Here is a 21,452-nt window from a genome sequence, read left to right on the forward strand (position 1 = left end):
TAGTACATTTCCCTTTTTTAGGAAATGACCTGTATGAAATCAATAAAAGGATCAGGTGCTGCATTGTCTTTAGTTACATTGATGTTATTTATTTATGGTGAAACAGTGGTGGAATATCGCTGTTGCTTTTGTATGAATGACGCGGACATACCTGCGTGGCCACGATCTAATCCTGTTTACATAAAGTAAACCTGCTCCCCAGCAGGTTTACGCTTACGGCTCTGTTGCTATGACAGCAAGTCCCGGATGAGCTTCGGGGAACCGACTGATCCAGGATCACGCGAAATCGTCAACAATCTAATCCGGCTAACCTACTTAGCGAGGTACGAAGAACGGGCCCCTGGTTTGATCACTGTAGCAGATCAAGAAAATGAAAGTATCCTCTTGATTATTTCTCATACTCGTTGGTTCATTTGGAGACGTCTTTAGATGTAACGTTGGTGTCAGCGGTTTGTGTGCTGCTTCCTGAAAACCCACAAAAAGCCCTTCGATTTGTCAGTTTTTAAGATTTCTTCATCATTAAAGTAATCCAGTAATGGTCACCAGTATAAGTGTTGACAGTTGATTCGGCAAACTTTCATTTTCTAAACTGTAAAAACAGAGTGTGTGTCCCTGATGTTTTCCCCCGCCTCCTGGCTTACAGCGCTGATGTTACTGCCATCATGTACCCCGGTTTAATGCAGTAACTGGGCCTGTCAATCACAGAGGCTGTGGCGTGACCAATCACATGAATGCCTTCTTCCTTTGTGTTCCACCTCTAAACTGGAGCAGAGCTGCTGCAGGGTTTGCTAACTCTCAAATGTGCTGATTAAAGCAGATAACTGTGATAAACTTGCTTTCAGAGCTGTTGCCCAAGCAAAGGGGGAGGGTGCATCTGACCCCCTCGGCTGTAATTGGTCCAGCCCAGAGTCGATCATGACCAATTCAGAGACTGACTGACTTCAGAAAACATAAATGTAATAAATAGAGTAAAGGTGAGCTATTATACTCATTTCTAGCTCCATATTTTATTCTTGGACACTACTGGAACAGTTTAACATGATTGACAGTTCACAATGATCCTTGTGGTATTTCAGGAAGAGCTAGGACCCCAAATCCAGACTCACTGGCAGGTCTGAAACTTACAACAAACAAACTACCCACGGTGTTTTTGATGTGAAAAAGGCTGAGGATAGACAAGGGCTGTAAACCCACAGCAGGTGATTAGAGACAGAAGACACACCTGGCAACACAACTGAAACTGTTAAGGTTCAAAATATTGGGGATGGAGACAAGAGAAAAAAACCACAATAACAACACTGGTCCGGCCGGGTTGAGTCAAACGATGATTTTAATGATCACACGCGTGGGAGATGGCCACTGATGCAGACAGCCTCAAAATCTCAAAATGGTGGAGCATTGCTCAAACTTTTATAGCCTCTGGTGTCTCCACCTTATCATAAAAAGCCTAAACATTCACATGCTTTCTCTCACACAGCGCCTAAGCTACGACCTTGGCTCCCCGGTTATCTGCTCCTGTTGAGATGGGGCAGAAAACTCCAGTATGTTCTGTTCTCTTCTAATCAGACAAATAAGACAATAACCTTCTGCGTACAGTATTTCTTATAACTCAGCAGTATAATGCATCATAAAACAATATCATTCATTCACAACAAGTCAGCAATTTAATGTAATGCAAATCAGTTTAACTAATGCAATAGTTATCAGCTTCTTCTAATTCAGGAGAATAATGCAAACTAAAACTACATAATAATTCACAATCTTTAATTCGGGGTATAACATGGCATAAAATAATATTATAATCTAACAGTTTGATAGTCGCCAATATATAGTATCTACAATTTTAACATTTTTAACAACAATTTCTATATTTTTATGTATTTCATGATTTATTATATCACTAATGACTTGATACATGCTGTTTAATGATGAAATCACAAACTGCTTTTAGTTTGAAATCCGAGCTCAGTTTCTCTTACCATAATACCTAGTATACATGCATAACGCAGGACATGGTGAGGAGCTGGGGCCCGTTCTTCGTACGTCGCTTACTACATCCAAGATCAAATGACACATCCAAGATCAAATCATCGCGCTAACCGTGAGCTCGCTAATCCGGTTCCCCGAACACACCTGCTGTTGACGATTACTACAGCTGGACGCAGTAATGTGACATCACTGGGTGTCGTAAAAGGGGCTACGCATCGATAGTAGAAACATTGATCGGCAACCCTCTGATTGGTCGGCGAAAATGTCGACGGAGCGCGCTCGGCTCGGTATTTTTCGGCAGCAGAGCAAGAACTCTTGAGTGAGGGATTTCAGGAGTTTCAGAGTTTAATCAGAACGCAAGGGAACACTGCAAAGGCTGCAAAAGCAAGGAGAGAGGGCTGGCAGGAAGTTGCTGACAAATTAAACTCGTAAGTAATTCAATAATAACAATAATAATGGAGTGGATTGATATAGCGCTTTTCAAGGCACCCAAAGCGCTGTACAATGCCACTATTCAGTCACTCTCACATTCACACACTGGTGGAGGCAGCTACAGTTGTAGCCACAGCTGCCCTGGGGCAGACTGACAGAAGCCAGGCTGCCATATCGCGCCATCGGCCCCTCTGGCCAACACCAGTAGGCGGTAGGGTAGATTTATCATATCACACTATATTATCCAATATTATATTACATTATATTATAATATGTTATATTTTATCCTCTGTCACATTAGAGCCACGACAGGACCCACTAGAACATGGGAACAGGTAAAAGTGAAATATAAGAATATTCTACAGAATGGTAATATTTATCACTTATATTGCTTTTAGTCTCTTGGAAAGAGACCCTGGAATAATCTGTTTGTTTATAACAGCAACCAAGAAAAGGGCAGAGCAACAAAAGACAGGTGGTGGTCCTGCACCCCCTCGTCAACAAGTTGGTTAAGTAAATAATACCCTCACGGGAAAATCGATATCTCTCTATGAGCACACTGTCGCGCTGAGCTAAAGGATCCTGTCTGTCCCGCAATATACGCTGAATTCTGAGGACTCTCCTTATCAATCTTGCACCTTCCGCAATGGGTTGCTCGCGTAAACGGACAGGACATGGCTGCGACAGGCTTCCCAAATCCACCTTCGCTTTTATAGCCGCGGTCTCTCATCTTGATTACACGAAGTAATTTACAATTGCTACTCTGAAATATGAATTAAATCTGTAATAATCACATACATGTAATAGAATGTTAATAGTACATTTCCCTTTTTTAGGAAATGACCTGTATGAAATCAATAAATGGATCAGGTGCTGCATTGTCTTTAGTTACATTGATGTTATTTATTTATGGTGAAACAGTGGTGGAATATCGCTGTTGCTTTTGTATGAATGACGCGGACATACCTGCGTGGCCGCGATCTAATCCTGTTTACATAAAGTAAACCTGCTCCCGAGCAGGTTTACGCTTACGGCTCTGTTGCTATGACAGCAAGTCCCGGATGAGCTTCGGGGAACCGACTGATCCAGGATCACGCGAAATCGTCAACAATCTAATCCGGCTAACCTACTTAGCGAGGTACGAAGAACGGGCCCCTGGTTTGATCACTGTAGCAGATCAAGAAAATGAAAGTATCCTCTTGATTATTTCTCATACTCGTTGGTTCATTTGGAGACGTCTTTAGATGTAACGTTGGTGTCAGCGGTTTGTGTGCTGCTTCCTGAAAACCCACAAAAAGCCCTTCGATTTGTCAGTTTTTAAGATTTCTTCATCATTAAAGTAATCCAGTAATGGTCACCAGTATAAGTGTTGACAGTTGATTCGGCAAACTTTCATTTTCTAAACTGTAAAAACAGAGTGTGTGTCCCTGATGTTTTCCCCCGCCTCCTGGCTTACAGCGCTGATGTTACTGCCATCATGTACCCCGGTTTAATGCAGTAACTGGGCCTGTCAATCACAGAGGCTGTGGCGTGACCAATCACATGAATGCCTTCTTCCTTTGTGTTCCACCTCTAAACTGGAGCAGAGCTGCTGCAGGGTTTGCTAACTCTCAAATGTGCTGATTAAAGCAGATAACTGTGATAAACTTGCTTTCAGAGCTGTTGCCCAAGCAAAGGGGGAGGGTGCATCTGACCCCCTCGGCTGTAATTGGTCCAGCCCAGAGTCGATCATGACCAATTCAGAGACTGACTGACTTCAGAAAACATAAATGTAATAAATAGAGTAAAGGTGAGCTATTATACTCATTTCTAGCTCCATATTTTATTCTTGGACACTACTGGAACAGTTTAACATGATTGACAGTTCACAATGATCCTTGTGGTATTTCAGGAAGAGCTAGGACCCCAAATCCAGACTCACTGGCAGGTCTGAAACTTACAACAAACAAACTACCCACAGTGTTTTTGATGTGAAAAAGGCTGAGGATAGACAAGGGGCCCGTTCTTCGTACGTCGCTTACTACATCCAAGATCAAATGACACATCCAAGATCAAATCATCGCGCTAACCGTGAGCTCGCTAATCCGGTTCCCCGAACACACCTGCTGTTGACGATTACTACAGCTGGACGCAGTAATGTGACATCACTGGGTGTCGTAAAAGGGGCTACGCATCGATAGTAGAAACATTGATCGGCAACCCTCTGATTGGTCGGCGAAAATGTCGACGGAGCGCGCTCGGCTCGGTATTTTTCGGCAGCAGAGCAAGAACTCTTGAGTGAGGGATTTCAGGAGTTTCAGAGTTTAATCAGAACGCAAGGGAACACTGCAAAGGCTGCAAAAGCAAGGAGAGAGGGCTGGCAGAAAGTTGCTGACAAATTAAACTCGTAAGTAATTTAATAATAACAATAATAATGGAGTGGATTGATATAGCGCTTTTCAAGGCACCCAAAGCGCTGTACAATGCCACTATTCATTCACTCTCACATTCACACACTGGTGGAGGCAGCTACAGGTGTAGCCACAGCTGCCCTGGGGCAGACTGACAGAAGCCAGGCTGCCATATCGCGCCATCGGCCCCTCTGGCCAACACCAGTAGGCGGTAGGGTAGATTTATTATATTACACTATATTATCCAATATTATATTACATTATATTATAATATGTTATATTTTATCCTCTGTCACATTAGAGCCACGACAGGACCCACTAGAACATGGGAACAGGTAAAAGTGTAATATAAGAATATTCTACAGAATGGTAATATTTATCACTTATATTGCTTTTAGTCTCTTGGAAAGAGACCCTGGAATAATCTGTTTGTTTATAACAGCAACCAAGAAAAGGGCAGAGCAACAAAAGACAGGTGGTGGTCCTGCACCCCCTCGTCAACAAGTTGGTTAAGTAAATAATACCCTCACGGGAAAATCGATATCTCTCTATGAGCACACTGTCGCGCTGAGCTAAAGGATCCTGTCTGTCCCGCAATATACGCTGAATTCTGAGGACTCTCCTTATCAATCTTGCACCTTCCGCAATGGGTGGCTCGCGTATACGGACAGGACATGGCTGCGACAGACTTCCCAAATCCACCTTCGCTTTTATAGCCGTGGTCTCTCATCTTGATTACACGAAGTAATTTACAATTGCTACTCTGAAATATGAATTAAATCTGTAATAATCACATACATGTAATAGAATGTTAATAGTACATTTCCCTTTTTTAGGAAATGACCTGTGTGAAATCAATAAATGGATCAGGTGCTGCATTGTCTTTAGTTACATTGATGTTATTTATTTATGGTGAAACAGTGGTGGAATATCGCTGTTGCTTTCGTATGAATGACGCGGACATACCTGCGTGGCCACGATCTAATCCTGTTTACATAAAGTAAACCTGCTCCCCAGCAGGTTTACGCTTACGGCTCTGTTGCTATGACAGCAAGTCCCGGATGAGCTTCGGGGAACCGACTGATCCAGGATCACGCGAAATCGTCAACAATCTAATCCGGCTAACCTACTTAGCGAGGTACGAAGAACGGGCCCAAGGGCTGTAAACCCACAGCAGGTGATTAGAGACAGTAGACACACCTGGCAACACAACTGAAACTCATCAGGGAAAATAAAACTGAGGAAAGTAAAACTGAACACTAAACACACTGAACAAGGATCACTAAAATAAAACAGGAAATCACTAACACAGAGACAAGAACTCAAACATATGAAATGTCCACAGAAAGACAAACATGGAAAAAAGAGACAAAACAAGACTGAGTGCAGAGAAAGGAAATACAAAGAGGAAGTAATAAACCGAAAGTCATCAATAACTAATTAGGATTAAATGCACAAATAATGAAATCAGAAACCAATACCAGAGGCCAAAATAACTATAAAACACAAAATACTATTTATCAAGTTTATATTAGAAATATAATCAAACTCTTGAGCTTCTTCGCCCTCCATTTAAACCTGTCATTCAAACTGTGCAGTGGGGCGTGGACCACAGAAAAATGTGAAGAGGAACTAAACTGAAGAGTGAACTCACTGTTTAATTCATGTTTTGTCTTTCAGGGACATCTGTGATTGTGAGAGAAGGTGATGATGCCATTTTACCCTGTTCCCTCGGCACCAATGAGAACATTGAGCATGTGCGGTTTGACTGGACGAAGAATGGAACTGAAAAGGAGGTGTATATACATGATACTGGGGTGGATCGTAGTCCTGCCCTCCCAGGTCGAGTCTCACATTTTCCAGATGATCTGCAGCACGGCAACGCCTCCATAAGAATAAATAAAGTTCAACCGGGGGACGGAGGAAACTACACCTGTGACTTTCCAAGCAGAAGAAAAACATTCAGGATTAAGCTTGTTGTTGGTGAGTGCTGTTATCAGCTGATTATTTACAGAGGAAACAGTCAGCATGCACATCTGGGTCTCACCCCTACAGCACACCTGTAGTGATATTTGCAATATTTGGTGGACAAACTGAGACCGTCCCTTCTGCATGCTGGTCCTGCTCCTGTCTACTTATCAGAAATCAGTAAATCCGTTGGGCATCTTTCTTTGCCTTTAGACAATAATTCTGATGGCAAAAGAGCCAAACGGGACAGGGAAAAAAAAAAAAAAAAAGAAAGAAATCTGACGCACTCACAGAGTCGTCCTAAACAAAATAAAATCTATGTGACGTCTCAACTCTGTGAGGAACTTTACATCACACAGACCTCAGTGGACCTGTGGATGTAGAAGCTATGATCCAGTCTGATGCTCACATGTGTTTCTACAGCAAACTGAGATAATCCGGGTAAACCCCAAACATACACTGTATATAAAAGCTGGACATAGCCACCATGACATCACTAACTGGTTAATGACGTCCTGTTATGGTATCCCAAGCTGACTGTTTCACCCTCCCCATTTTGGTGTTTTGAATTATCTTTGCTTTATCCTAATTTTCCTAATTATCCTAAAAGTACTGATAACTTATTTAAACAGGTTTTTTTCACATTTGTTAAAGTGAAAGATTTCCTAAAACTAAATATAATATAAATAAATATAAGTGACTAATTCTGTTGCCTAAATCTGATCAAACTGTAACTGAAAATATTGATCAAACAAAACAATACAAAACCACATTGGTTCTCAGCACCTGTGTTCAATTTCAACATGTTTCTCAAGTCTTCCTGGACTTCCTGAAACGTGTACCTGCAGTTCTCTGGATGCAGCTGCAGTTCACTTATAATTTATTTACAAAGATTCAACAGAGAGAAATCAGCATCTCAGTTCAGTTCATTTCTGCTCTGTTTGGGGGAACTCCCTGTATTATTGAAGTGGGGGTCGCCTTCACTCAGCATGACTGAAGAGTTTTAGGACAGAGAGTTTTGGTACTGCATCATCTGATCTTGTAACATCTCCCCCCAAAAAGAAAACACAACAGGCAGAAAACATGATTTTGTCCAATTTGCAAAGTAAATTGTGTGCTGCAGATTTTATAATTCACATTTGTGTGATTTGTTTAAATATTTTCTTCCTAAAAAGTAAAATCTTACAATTACACATGCTGTAAGGCCACAAAACCACATCTGTTCACAACAGTTACAAAACTAACAGCAACTTCAAAAGAAGATTTTGTGCTGATGCAGATGTTTGTAAATCTGACCCTAAATGTTCCTTCTTTAAAATTCTAATCCTTGTAATGAAGGGATTTTTTTTACAGGCTATTCTTGCTTATATGACCAAACATCAGAGTTAGGACAAATTGTGCTACATCATTAAGGACAGATTAATGTAAGGTCGTTCCCACTGTCAGCACACGTCTCTTCTCTTTTCCTAACTCCGTGTCAATTCCCCACCTTTCCTTGAAAAAGAAGTTAAAAATAGCAGCTATGAGGTGCTTTTGGAACTTAACCTCCTATGTGCATGCATTTTCCTGTATATGTCAATTTATCTAAAATTTGAGGAGTCTTCAAAAAAAAAGGAAGAAAAAAAATAAAATCTCTGCGAATGAAACTATAAACACTGAATAAATATTAATTTCTCCTTATAGTTCAGACACACAGCTGTTCAAAGTGTGACTCACTGTGTGATTATCAGCCATCCACCAGGATAAACCAGCCTCCAGTTTAAATGTTTAAGGATTTTTTTTAATCTGTGACTGTGCTTTCTTTGGGGATTATAAAAAAACATGTCTAATATAGCAGGATAACACTTCTGAGTTTATTTTCATCAGTTTTATCTGTCTGCCAAATTGATGAGACCACAGTCACCTCTAACATGTGTGTTTTTTCTCCTTTCAGACTCCGTATTAACTTGTTAGAGCCTCTCAGTCATGTGCACTTCTGCATGTCTGTAACTACCAGGCTCAACTTTGTAATAATTTACAAACCATAAATATTTGATACCTGCCTGTTTGATCACTGTGAAGTAACATCTGTGATATTTCATGTAGTCTGTTAGTTTTACCTTTAGCTCTAACACAGATCATCTGTCTGAAGATTATGCAGGAAATGACCGAAGCCTTGATGTTTTTAAGCTTTTACTTCATATGTTAAAGACAGTTAATCAGTCATTATGAGGGCTACAAGGCTGAAATTTACTGGATGTCATCTTCATTTTGTCTACAATAAATGTGCCAAGTTTCATTCTGATATATAGAAGTAGCTCTAAGATATTAGAGTGTAGTTCAAAGTGCAAAGCAGAGCTTCTCTAACCAATTGCCTCGAAACTCCATAAAAATCTCTTCAAAGTTAACAAATAATGAGGATTCATTCAACTTCTTCTTGCATTTCAAATGTTCCTAAATGCTAAATTCAATTACAACCTGATGCATTGAATAATTAAAATAAAGATTTACACATTTAGTATAATTTAATCGCTTCTTTTTCGACGGATAAAACCGTTTTATTTGATTTCTTTTCGTTCCATTGTAATACCGAGGCTAACTACATTAACTTCCATATATGGTCAGACAGGTGATTTTCCCGGCTTCAAACTGACAGTTTTCGGTTTCACTGCGGTCAATTTCTATTATATGACAGTAGCTGTCAATCAAACCTGCTTATAGCTAGTGTGAAGCTTCACTTTTCTGATTGGCTGATCGGATTAATCGTCTTCACAGCGTAGGAGAAAGATACCGATTGGTTAACTCTGCTTGTGGGCGTTTAGAGATTTCAGAGATACCGGACTTGATTGATAAAATATTTATCAGTACTTAAAAATTGGTTTTAATGTCGCAGTTTTAGAAGTTTGTGTAGCTCCGATAAAACTTTACGAGCGAATAAAGTCACGTTTTTTCAGCTTATTTTTACTCCCGGCTAAACTCAAACGAGCTGAAGTTAATTTGCGGGGTTTTGTTCTTTAAATCGAGCTCATGTTTATCTTTTAAACATGTTTATCACTCCAATAAACGGCTTTTATTGGTGATGCGACAGGCTAGCAGTAAGGTTACTAACGATTTACTGCCGTAAATGAAGACGTTACTGTTTTTATGTCGTAAATCCTTCACTGATATTCACGAATCTGCTGAAAAACGAACATCTGAGCTTTCAATTGACGTAAAAATGTCTGTATCGGTGCTTCCGGTCATCATGAAAATATGCAGCATGATAATTTATTAGTTTTTACATGTAAACTTGGGTCGCATACAACCTCTGCGTTTCAAAAGGTTAAAGGTCCGGAACGACCCAGGTGAGTTCCGTTTGTGGTGAGGCTCAGTTAAAAATTGATCCATCAACGACTTTACTGTCTTTTGGTTGGAACCCTGCAAAGCATTTACTGATTATTTTTTTATAAACAGTTCAGGGAAATAAAACTGTTTTAATTGTATTTGTAAATGTATATGTAAATATTTGGTGTGGGTTTTTGCTACATTATCTAATTAATTATTAGTTCAGTAACCAAAAATCTGTTATTGATCCGGGCACCGTGTTCGTTAGACGTAGCTGTTCAGTCCAGTAGAAACTACCTGATGAGATTTTGCTCAAACTGTATCGCATCCCTCTCAGTGTAATTAAAAATTTAAAGTATGTAGAGAAATGTGGATTCAAATGTATTTTTATTTTGGAGAGCTTTTGTTGATGATATTTTTTGTAACGTCCACAGTTATTACATTATTAAATGCCTGAAACTTTTTTTAAAATCTTTTATATAACTCTTAGACAAACTCTGGGACGTCCAAGCTTTTTCTGTGTAAAATTTTCTTTATGTGAGTCAGAAATATTGTTTAGAGTAAAGACTAAATTTGTCCTCAAACATCAGAGCTGTGATGTTAGAAAAGTTAATGCAGTACTCTGGTCTTTGTTCTCAAACACATTATAACCCACATCTGCACTTAGAGTAGCTGAACAGGAACAAATAACCAATTAACTGTGATTGTTCTTACATAATCTGTCTGTTATGTGTTCACAGGAGCAGCAGAGCCTCATGTCACAAGTCATGATCAAACAAATGTCGGGGTGCTGCTTCAGTGTGATGTTAAGAATGCTCATCCCAAACCTACAGTGGAGTGGTGGGACAGTAACAATCAAATTCCTTCTGAGAAGCCACAGGTCTCTGAACAAAGAGGTCGCTTCAACATCACCCTCAAAGCTACTGTGGAAAAAAGTGGCCGCTATCGCTGTGTCGCCAAACAGGAGGAAATCAAACATCAGGCACAAAAGGAAATCAATGTACATATTTATGGTGAGTGGCATTTTGATCCTTAAATGTTTCTTATTGCTTTTGAAAAACGTGAATAATATTCTCAGATTAAATGCAAAGAGTGACGTCTTCAAGGAAACAAAAGATTAAATAATGAACTCATAAAAACTTCAAATATCTGGAAAATGTCAGACTCACTGACACTGAAGCAAAAAGCAACTTTAGTCTGAATTCAACTCATAAATGATTTTGTTTGTATATAAGACTTCTTACAGGTGTCATTATGTCCTGTTGTGGTCCCTGAATCCAGAGATGGGAGTTTTCCAACATACGAAGTGCCTAATTGTTGCTGCAAACCACAGAAGACTTAATGATACAAACATAGCAGCAAATTTAAAATAACATATAATAGAGAGAAGTCTGAGCAGTCTTTCTATATTGATGTTAATAAATTAAACAATAAAACTAAGAAAGAAACAAACTGTTTCCTGTAGATGTGGTGAGTGAAGGATAATCCGTTAAAACGACTCGACTGAACTGACTTTTTAGTCACAAAGTAGGCTCGCACTGCTTTATCATCCTTTTTTATTCTAATAGGACCATAATTTATTTAATAAACAACATCTTGTTGTGTCTTGATGCTCAATCGTCCAGGCAAGTAAATCTCCAAGGCCAGGGGGCCCAGGCCCATCCTCACTGGGCGTGAGAGGGAGAGCGGTACCTATTCTCTGTGTGATGCTGGGATCTTCCAGGTCTTTGAAGCAGCTTTTGATGTTTGCAGTCACAGCAGCATAGCAGTAAACTCAAACCTACTCCAGGTCAGGTTCATTCAGTGCAAACATGATAAAATAAGACTTTGACTCAACACCAACCAGGACTGCAGCGTTGCTGTTCGAGGAACTGACATTAAACAGTGCATCAATGTTAAGACCATTTCAAGTGAACCGAATATTTTGAGATCTGTTAGTGCGCCTTGACTTATTACTTTTATACAGGTATAACACTTCAGTCAGGAGGGAGTAATTCACACATGTTAATGAGTCCCAAAGTGTGGACTTCACCAATTAAAGAATCTGATCAAGGAACTGACCTCCCAGCCTGTTGTACTGTTGTATAATGTACTGCTTATAAGACTGGGGAAACCTGCAGTCAGCTGAGACTCAAGAAGTCACTTGGATGAGCGATGAAACGTTTCTCCCACTGAAAACGCTACGTCCAGGTGAACAGAATCAGCTTTGGGGGATTTACTTACTTGTATGATTGAGCATGCATCAAGAAATTAAAGAATCTGCTTTCAACAAGAAAATCATCAACATATAGACAGAGAGACTGTAACTTAGTCTAATGTGACTTGTAAGGGCTGCAGAAAGGTTCCAGATTTTACATTTGGCTGCAGGGTTCTTGAGTTTGAAAGTAGCTGAAATGTCATTTATTAGCACCTACTTGAACCTCCTAGGACCTGGTGTCCACATAAGTGGACATCACATTTGGGATGTCTAGACCAAAATACAAAATTTTGCTCTACAAGGACCTGATTTCCACTCACGAGGACATTATACTGCCACTGTTCTATCGCAATTTAAAGTGAATATCCTCATATGTGGATCTCGTTCCTCTCAGAAACAAAAATCAGGTAAAAAATAAAATTCTGGTAATTCTTTGTTTTTACATTAATCAGATCCCAAAATAGCAAAGAGAATTTAAAAATGCATGCCATGAAAGAGTTCGGGTCTTAGGAGGTTAAGAGAGAAATGAGGATTTTCCTCTCAACAGCTGACTAATATTTTTTCTGGTTCTGTCCTCTCCCAGTTTCTTTGAAAAAACAGAAAACACCACCGATGTTATTCTGTGGCCTATTTGTTCCTTGGTGTTCTGTTGCTGTCTTTGGATAGTAAGAATCTTATTGTTGAAGCAAACAAACAAAAGTTGCTACTAGAGATGCACTGATTGACCAGCCATCTGTTATCCAGTGCTCTCAGCCCTGTCCGGTGTACAGATTAACTTGTAAGGGTTAAACAGTGTTGTAGGAGTTGCTGATCTGTCTTCAGTATTGCTGTGTTTCCTCTACACTGGGATCAGAAAAGCATAAATTCATATCAGGTGATTAAATCCATCTTGGTTAATTTAAATCTTGTGAGGCTTTAAAGAACAGAAAACCTGATGAATATAACCAGGATGAGTTAATCCTGGATCTGAAAGTTGATCTCAGGAGGCCTTTTAAGAGATTAATGAATGACCTTTTGATCAATACATAAATAAATGAAACAAATATGTGGAGTGCAAATGTTATGGCATACAGTGGCATGTACACTGCACAGCGGGGAAAAAAGTCACACACTCTAACATGTCGGACCACAGCTAGCTTTGATGATGGCACTTTTTCGCCATATTTATTTTCATGCAGAGTTTCAATAATTTTGAGAGTTTTGATGATGGGAGAATCGTACTGCTGTGTAAAGTCTTCTCCATCAGAAAGATTCAGAGTGGGGTTGACGTCTCGACTCTGTAGAGGCCAATGTGAATATGATCCCTTGAGCTCCCTGTTCAGGGAGTCACTCTTTCATAATTTGAGTCCATTGAACCTGCAATTTAATAGAGGACATTTGCCACACCTGCGCCGTTAAATCCAGATGGTGACTTGTTTGTTTTCCTGTGGGCCAGGCAGTATGTATATATATTAGTGCTTTCAGTGTTAATCTAATTAAAACAATGTTAACGCCATAGCTGCATTAACGCAGCATTAATGCGTTAACAAGCTAACCGCGCTAATGTGTTGACACCGTGCAGCCCGCGTTAACAAGCTAACGGGGATTCATAGTCATGTGCGAAATATGGCTGTATAAATGTCTCGCAGCCCCTTGGCGTGCGCACTCGCGACAATGGCTGAGCGTAATTGTGTGGATGTATTTTACCTCCACAAACAGCTGAGACGTGGTTTGGATACATGTGGCAAAAAAGTGCTCCAAGAGTGAGGAGTTGTGGCCATACTTGCCAACCTTGAGACCTCAGAATTAGGGAGACATTCAAAATGTCCAAATTCAGAGGCTGCTTCCACCTGAGGACCCGGCCTTCGCGGTCTAAAGAAAGCCGGGTAGTACGTCACGAGCTCCCTCGGTGGAGTGAAACTCTGCCGTCTGCTCCTTGCTATCTAAAATATAACCGGACACTGACGTAAACTCTTCTGTTTAATCAGTTTTCTGTTTGACGTTTGTTCAGCTGTGTGAAAACCCCGGAGGAACCCTCCCGAGGGAATAATAAAGTTTAATTTAATTTAATCTAATCTAATAACTTTAATCTCAGCCAAACCGATTTACTCACGAACAAATAAAACACTGAAAAAGCCCAACAATAACATTTTTAAGTTATCAAAGTGACTTGTACATCATGTTTAACCCGAGTGGTGAAAGACCGCGGGGGTTTGAAGACGATGTGTTGGTCGGCTCAGATGTTTGAAGTTTACACAGCTACATTCTCACCTGAAAATATGTAAAAAGTTTTTTTGCGACCCAGAAAGAGAAATAAGAGTGATATTAAAACTAAGACGCTGCCGTCATTGTTGGAAACTGGAATTGGCTGGGCCATGCTAGGAATTCTGCAATATGATTTTTCAACTTTGTTGTCCAGGTGGAAAATCTGGAGAAAAGTGGGATTCTGCCGGAAAAATCAGGAGGGTTGGCATGTATGGTTGTGGCAACATCACTAACCTTGTCAAACACCTCAGAGTAAATCATATCACAGAATATGACGAGCTTATGTTGAGACGAACTGAAGAGGAGGACAGGGCCAGGTGCTGCTAGGGCGAGACAGACGTCTCTCATGGAGGCCTTTAGTCCTGCAGGCAGGCAAGGTGTTCAAATAGCGCACAACTTTAGTTTTTTTATTTCTATGTGATGAATTCTGCATTATTAAGTGATAAGAACAAGTAATCTGGTGTCCTGTAATCATTATGACGCTATAATTTGAGATACAATAAATAAAATCCTTTTTTGTATAAAGTATCGGATCAGTATCGTCGCTACCACCCTGAATATTACTTGGTATCGGATCGGAAAGGAAATCAGTGGTATCGCACATCACTAAACACAGCTTATACTGCGCTACTGCGATAGTGCATGTTGATGATGTCATCAGGTTGCGCCTGTTTTGGTTGAAAGCATTGCAGCAGCTGCAAGCATGGAGCTTACGTGTGGGGAGGAGGAGGTGAAGAAGACCGGTGTGACGTTGGTCATATTGACCTGGTTTGGTTTTAAGCAGTCGGAAGTTGAGCTGAAAAATATCATCTGCAAATTACGCCGGCCGACAGTAATAGTGAAGAGAAGGAATACAAGTAATTTGTTTTATCACCTCAAAATGAAGCATGTTTTGGAATATGAGCAAAGCCAAAAACTGCGCCTTCCACAAACACCCAGTCAGTAAAGTGGAAAGAAAAGAGGTGGCCCTACACACCAGCAGACTGATATTTTCCAAGCCTTTTCCAAAGACACATTTTGACTTTATTTTAAACAATTTAGAATTTTGTGTTTTTACCAATATTTTACTTGTATTTAATTATTCAAAAAGAAATAATATGTAGACCTAAATTAACCTTGTATTTTCAGATCTCAGGAGTAACATGGAACTTTTGAGCTCATCACAGTTTATTCTAGGAGTGTTTATTTTGAAGGAGAGAGGGAGATTTTATAAGAACCGACTCAGTGCTGTTAGAGCAGTGTTGAAACTTTGCTTTAGGACCTTTCATGAAACTGAGCAGAGCAGAACTGAGCTGTGTTTTTCTCAGCAGGGCGCACACAGCGAACTTCTTTCTGTTGACTCTGTAACAAACCAAAATTTAAATATCTGTCAAATTCAGTTGTAAATAGGACTGAATGTGTGGAGAGCCTGAGGATTTTAAGCATTAAAAACAAGTTTCAGAGTTCTTGTCAAAGTAGTTTTAAGGTGGTCGACCCCCACACCACATCACCTTTTTTGTTTTTGTTGTGACAGTAGTTTGACACAGTACAGAGCGAAAAAGCTCATTTACTCTCACCTGATGTGGCACTAAAGCAATATTGAGTTTTGCCAGTAGGTGGCAGTGTTGGCTTAGACAAACGAGTGCTTCCAAAGTAATCTCTTACAAAAGTAACACAGGCCAGTCATGGTAATGGAAGGCGACAGTAAAACAGAACTGGTGTTTCTGTATTCTCTATTTACCGGAGCAATCACACATTTACCGATGTGACACAGTAACTAAGTCGTGTTTGGTGTTCATCCAACATCATACAGGTCAGGTGTGAAGATTTCAGGTGGAATAATTTGTAATATTGCAGCTCTTCACTGGATAAATTCTGAGCTCCATCTGAGCCTCAATCCTCAGCACTTCACACACAGGGACCAGAGATCTCTATCATTACAGTTAGCCCTGATATTGATTCTCCTCAGCCTCCCCATATGGAAAAGATACATATAAATCTTATAAAGTTTGTATCTGTCTTGTGTGAAACTTGTATGAAAAGCATACAAGAGTGAAAACAGATATAAGATCCCTTGAAAAATTATATAATGAAACTTGTATGTTTTGGATACTTACTAAAACTATGTATGAAAGTAATGAGAAAGTGGCCACTTTCATGAGTAAATCATATGAGCCTTAAATGATTTACTATATGAAGTAGGCCACATCTTATGCAAGTCTTTTATAAGGTTTTTCTATTTCTTTTCCATATGGGTGAGTTTAGAGCTGAGGCCCAATTATTTCTACTACTCAAAAACTGAGCAGCAATTTAATAAACTGAGTGACCCTAAGGTTTGAGAAATATGTACAGAGTAATTGACTTCCCTCTGTTGAATCTGTAACAAACAAAGTGAAATGTGTCTGAGAATACAACTACTAATGAAAAATTATTAGTCTTGGGGATCATAAAGATTTTTTTTTTGGCATACATAAAAAATAGATCCTAACAGTCCAAAATTCTGCAGTGCAGAGAGTCATCTGTTGGCAGTGCAGCAGGCGGTCATTACACTGACAGATTCATATTCCTTGTTTTCTGGAATCATCAGTCTGAAGAGATTCACTTTAATGATGTGTGTAGCTAAGAAGCTCAGGGTGGAGGAAACCTCGATTACACACAGACTCGCACATGTTTTCAGATGTGAGGCTCAGTAAAAGGAAAGCAGGAGTCTGTGAGCAGCAGCACAGATTCAAACATCTTTCATACAAGACAAAACTCCAACATCATCTTTACAGCTGAGAGCAGAACCAGAGCCAGCCTGTGAGCTGTGGAGAAGAACAGGAGAAAACAGGAAGTTGGATCCATGCTGACATCACTGAGCTCGCTGTTTAAACCTGCTGTTTGTTCCTGACATGCAGTCACAGTCTGAGTTACACCAATGTTTTCTCTTCAGTTCCAGAACCAAACACTGGATTGATTGTAGCTGTTGCTGTTCTTGCTGTTGTTCTTGCTGTTGTAGTAGTTGGGATTCTTGTCAGGTATTACTTCATGAATTAAAAAGGTAAGTTTAATGTACCGTATTTCCCGGACTACAAAGCGCACCTGAATATTAGCCGCACAAGCTAAAATCAGGGGAAAATCCTGTTTTGTACATACATTAGCCGCACCTGACTAAAAGCCGCAGGTGTTTCAATGTTGACTTATCATATGTAAGAGAATATGCACAAAGCGAATTGTCAGGAAAGAGATGGCTGTTTGGAGACACACCCCTTTTATTAATATTTTGAAAAACAAGTTATGGGTACATATTTGCATAACTTTTTAGGTATATGTACAAGTAGCGGTAATTACAAGTACGAAACATGTGCTGTGCTTCATAAACGAGTAACAAATGTAGTACATAACAATAACCTACAGCACACCAGAAAAATAGATTCAGACTACCTTTTAGGCTCAGGTGGATGGATGGATGTTTTCACACTTTTCCATGCTGTCAGATTCCACCGGTGGAGTTGAGCATAACTTGCTTTTCGCAAGTTTATTGCCGCACACCATCCACGACTCCCGCTGAACGTGTAGCGCTACTTTGAAGTTTGTTTTTCGTGCTACTTGTACAGCACTATGTTGCCTGGCGGATGGACATGTGACCAACATACCACTCTTGAACACCGATACTGTGTGTCTGATCACATGCCCTTCCGCCAGGCAACGTAGTGCCGTACAACAGCGGAACAAACAAAACAAATCGTCTTACGATATGACAAAAATCAGGGACAATCCATAGAAAAGCCGCACCTGACTAAAAGCCACAGGGTTCAAAGCTTGTGCAAAAAGTAGCGGCTTATAGCCCGACAATTACGGTATTTATGAACATTCTCATATTTTTGTGTGACCGTCATTTTTACAATCTTGCTTATTTCACTTTATTTTTGAATATATTAATGAAACAAACTGTAATGAACTAAAGCTTATTGTGAGTAAAGAGGAGGAACACTGCAGAGGCTGATGAAGATGGTTAAACAGCAAACATCACGATTTATTCATAAAGACGGTTTAGTGTTTTGTCTGTAATCATAATAAAAGTGGGCGAATCTGCCCGCTGTAGTTATGTTGCCATATCAGCAAGTATAATTCAAACACACTCATGTGTCATCGTGCACTCCGCTACTCAAACACATAGCACTGCATTTCTGCTCAGTTATGACTTTTTAACACAGTTTGTTTTCCAATCTGCAGAATCAAACAAGACGGAGTCCTCTGAACCCTCAGCCCAGGAACTGAAACCCAATGCTGAACAAAGTGTGTGAAGTACGGTGTGTGTGTTGCTTATGTTTGTTTTATGAGAACCAAATTAAGTTTTGGAGCACAGCAGCTTGGACATGTTGGATTATTTTTGATATTTTCAGCAGTTTAAAAGTTCAGAACAGCTTTTAATCCTGTGGTTTAGCACATTGTTAAATGTCAGGATGGAGGGGTGTAGTTTCTGCTGCATTTGTGCAAAATAAATATTTCCTGTTCGGCCACCAAAGCCATTTTTCTAATACTTTGATCATCATCACTTCACATATATCTGTATAAAAAATAAAAGTATAAATGTTTATCTCAAAGTCCTCAGTACTTGATAAAAAATACTTTCAAATACCGTCTAACACCATCTTTTCAACACTGGGCATTTGGGGGGTTTTTTTCTATTTGAATGAAAACAGATGCAGCACATCAATGTTTTTCTTTATCCCACACATGTATGAACTGTCATCCTGTCACCTGAAATAGGTTTAAAATATTAAATTACTGTTGTATTTATTCCATGAGAGGTCTGAGGTCATTGTCCTGTGCTTTCCTCTTCTGCGGCAGTTTAATAGGACGGAGTAGAGAAATGGCTTTAGACAGTTTTTCAACTCTCAGTAATGCCACAGTGATCGTTTGATATATGGACCTGCAGCGGAGTTTAGGCTCAGACACGGCTAGTGACGTCAGACTGAACAATCGGATAGGACGGAGCAGAGAAATGGCTCCACCTGCTCTTGGTGCATTTGCCCACTGTGGATGGATTTGTGTTTCCAGCTGGACTCATATTTCAGTAAATATCTAAATAACATTTGAAAGGAAATTTGTCTGATAACAGGTTTGTCAAACAACTGTCTCAAGTTAATTCTTTCCTTTAGAATGCTCCAAAGAAGGGAAATAAGTTTTCTTTGTTTTCTAACACTAAACATACATTAACTTAATGTAATTAACTATAACCCTGAGCTGTTCTGCTGTAAATAAATGTGAATATTTTGCAGTCTGAAAAGAAAGTGCCTTTTTAAATACGCTTTTGTGTTTTATCTTTTTATTTTTGCTAAAGAAAACTGTCAGGATACACACACTGCAGATGAAATGTTGTTGATGTTTGATATTGAAAATTATGTTCATGCTTTTAATTATGTCCTCATACTTATATAATTATAATTAATAATTATAATTATTATAATTAACATAATTATGTCCATCATTTTTCACACAGCTCAAGATTCTCAGAATAAAATATCAAAAATTAAACTATTGTGACTATTTTTTTTGTTTTGTTTTCTGTGTGTGTTTTCAAACTTTCGTGTATCCAACTTGGGAAGACTCGAGGAGAGGGGCAGGTTATACTTTTCTGAAAACATCTAAGATTTTACCAGAATGATGGGAAGAGAAAAGTATGAAGGAGAGAAATGACTTATGACCTGAAGCACACCACATCATCTGTCAAAGTGGAGCCAGTATTATTGCAGGACTTTGTAAAAACTGGGTCACTACTGTTTACTGATGATGTGACTGTGATCGATCCAGCAAAATGAATTCTAAGTTTTCTGATTTGATTCATTCTTCAGTCGCTAAGCCGGTCACCGTGGTTTTCAGTTGTACTAATATACAGCTTAAAAACTTAAAGGGACACTTTAAAAGCAGATCGGATCTAAATGGGACGGAATCACGCTAGATATCTACACTGATATGCAAATAATTCAAACAACTCCACTATCTAGCCTTTCTGTGTAGAGACTTGCAGTTAGTCAGGTTAGGTTCATTGGTGAGTCTAAATTGTCCATAGGTGTGGATGTGAGTGCAAATGGTTGTCTGTCTCTCTGTGTTAGAGAGACGCAGACCTGCCTCTCGCCCTATGGCAGCTGTGATAGGCTCCAGCGACCCTGATTTGGATAAGTAAAAAAGAATGGATGGATGGATTTATCTTTTTAGAAGGAATATAAAATTCCAAAGTATTTGTAGTCGCCAAAGGCATCTGCTAAAGACATTATGACCAGATGGTACAAACAAGGCAAATTCAAACAACAGGACACCTAACATGGAAACGGAGGACACAGCAAAATTAACTCAACATTACCACAAATAACAAAAATAAGCACACAAAAGAAATAAAACAAAAGCTCTAAAATAGTTCATAAAAACCAAACTAAATGTTTGGGAATATTTAATAAATATTTGAACTGAAAAACACCAGGTCAAACCCCCGTGAAGATATGGTTGATGTTTGGTGGTGGATGGGATGTAGCTCCTTCTGGTGCAGCTGCAGCACCACTTCGGGTCTGTGTTTGTCAGTTAGTGAACATCACTAACTAAATATCACACACACCTGCCTGGAGTTGTTGGTGTGGAGGTGGTCCTCAGTTTTATTTTGAAGCTGGACTTTGTGATGTTCTTTTTCAGGCTGGAATTTAAAGGGTCTGCACATAACTGACAAATACTCTACATGTGGTGATCAGTGACTGTCTACAGTCTTAGTTTATTAGCACATTTTTGGCTAATATATTGGGGGTGTAGGATGTGACCTGTTACCCTGTTAACACAGCACAGCAAATCCAGCATGGCCAAATTAACACGGTCAGATTTGATTTTAACACTGTTAAAGTGTCCATACGAGTCCACTCCAGAGAGTGTTAATTTAACTCTTTTTGGAGAATTAGTACGTTAACTCTGATTTAGCGTTA

The 21,452-nt window shown here is 39.5% G+C and overlaps 1 protein-coding gene across 3 annotated transcripts in view; it reads left to right on the top strand.

The window, feature by feature from the left end:
- LOC112430935 (butyrophilin subfamily 1 member A1) overlaps positions 1-19,998 on the top strand; it is a 31,031-nt gene extending 11,033 nt beyond the window's left edge. Inside the window, exons 2-7 of one of the 3 annotated variants that reach the window (XR_013098719.1) lie at positions 6,492-6,794; positions 8,713-8,720; positions 10,081-10,102; positions 10,823-11,095; positions 11,708-17,542; positions 18,718-19,998. Coding sequence is in view for 1 of the 3 variants with exons in the window: in XM_076884343.1 (XP_076740458.1) it covers positions 6,492-6,794; positions 8,713-8,720; positions 10,081-10,102; positions 10,823-11,095; positions 11,708-11,715 (614 nt within the window). In the remaining 2 variants the exon portion in view is untranslated. Of the gene's footprint in view, positions 1-6,491; positions 6,795-8,712; positions 8,721-10,080; positions 10,103-10,822; positions 11,096-11,707 lie in introns of all 3 variants that reach the window. The other 2 variants (XM_076884343.1, XR_013098720.1) reach the window with 2 other exon arrangements.
- Positions 19,999-21,452: the final 1,454 nt, after the last annotated feature.

This window comes from Maylandia zebra, linkage group LG5, assembly GCF_041146795.1.
Source record: "Maylandia zebra isolate NMK-2024a linkage group LG5, Mzebra_GT3a, whole genome shotgun sequence".
In the NCBI taxonomy this organism is placed as follows: Eukaryota; Metazoa; Chordata; class Actinopteri; order Cichliformes; family Cichlidae; genus Maylandia; species Maylandia zebra.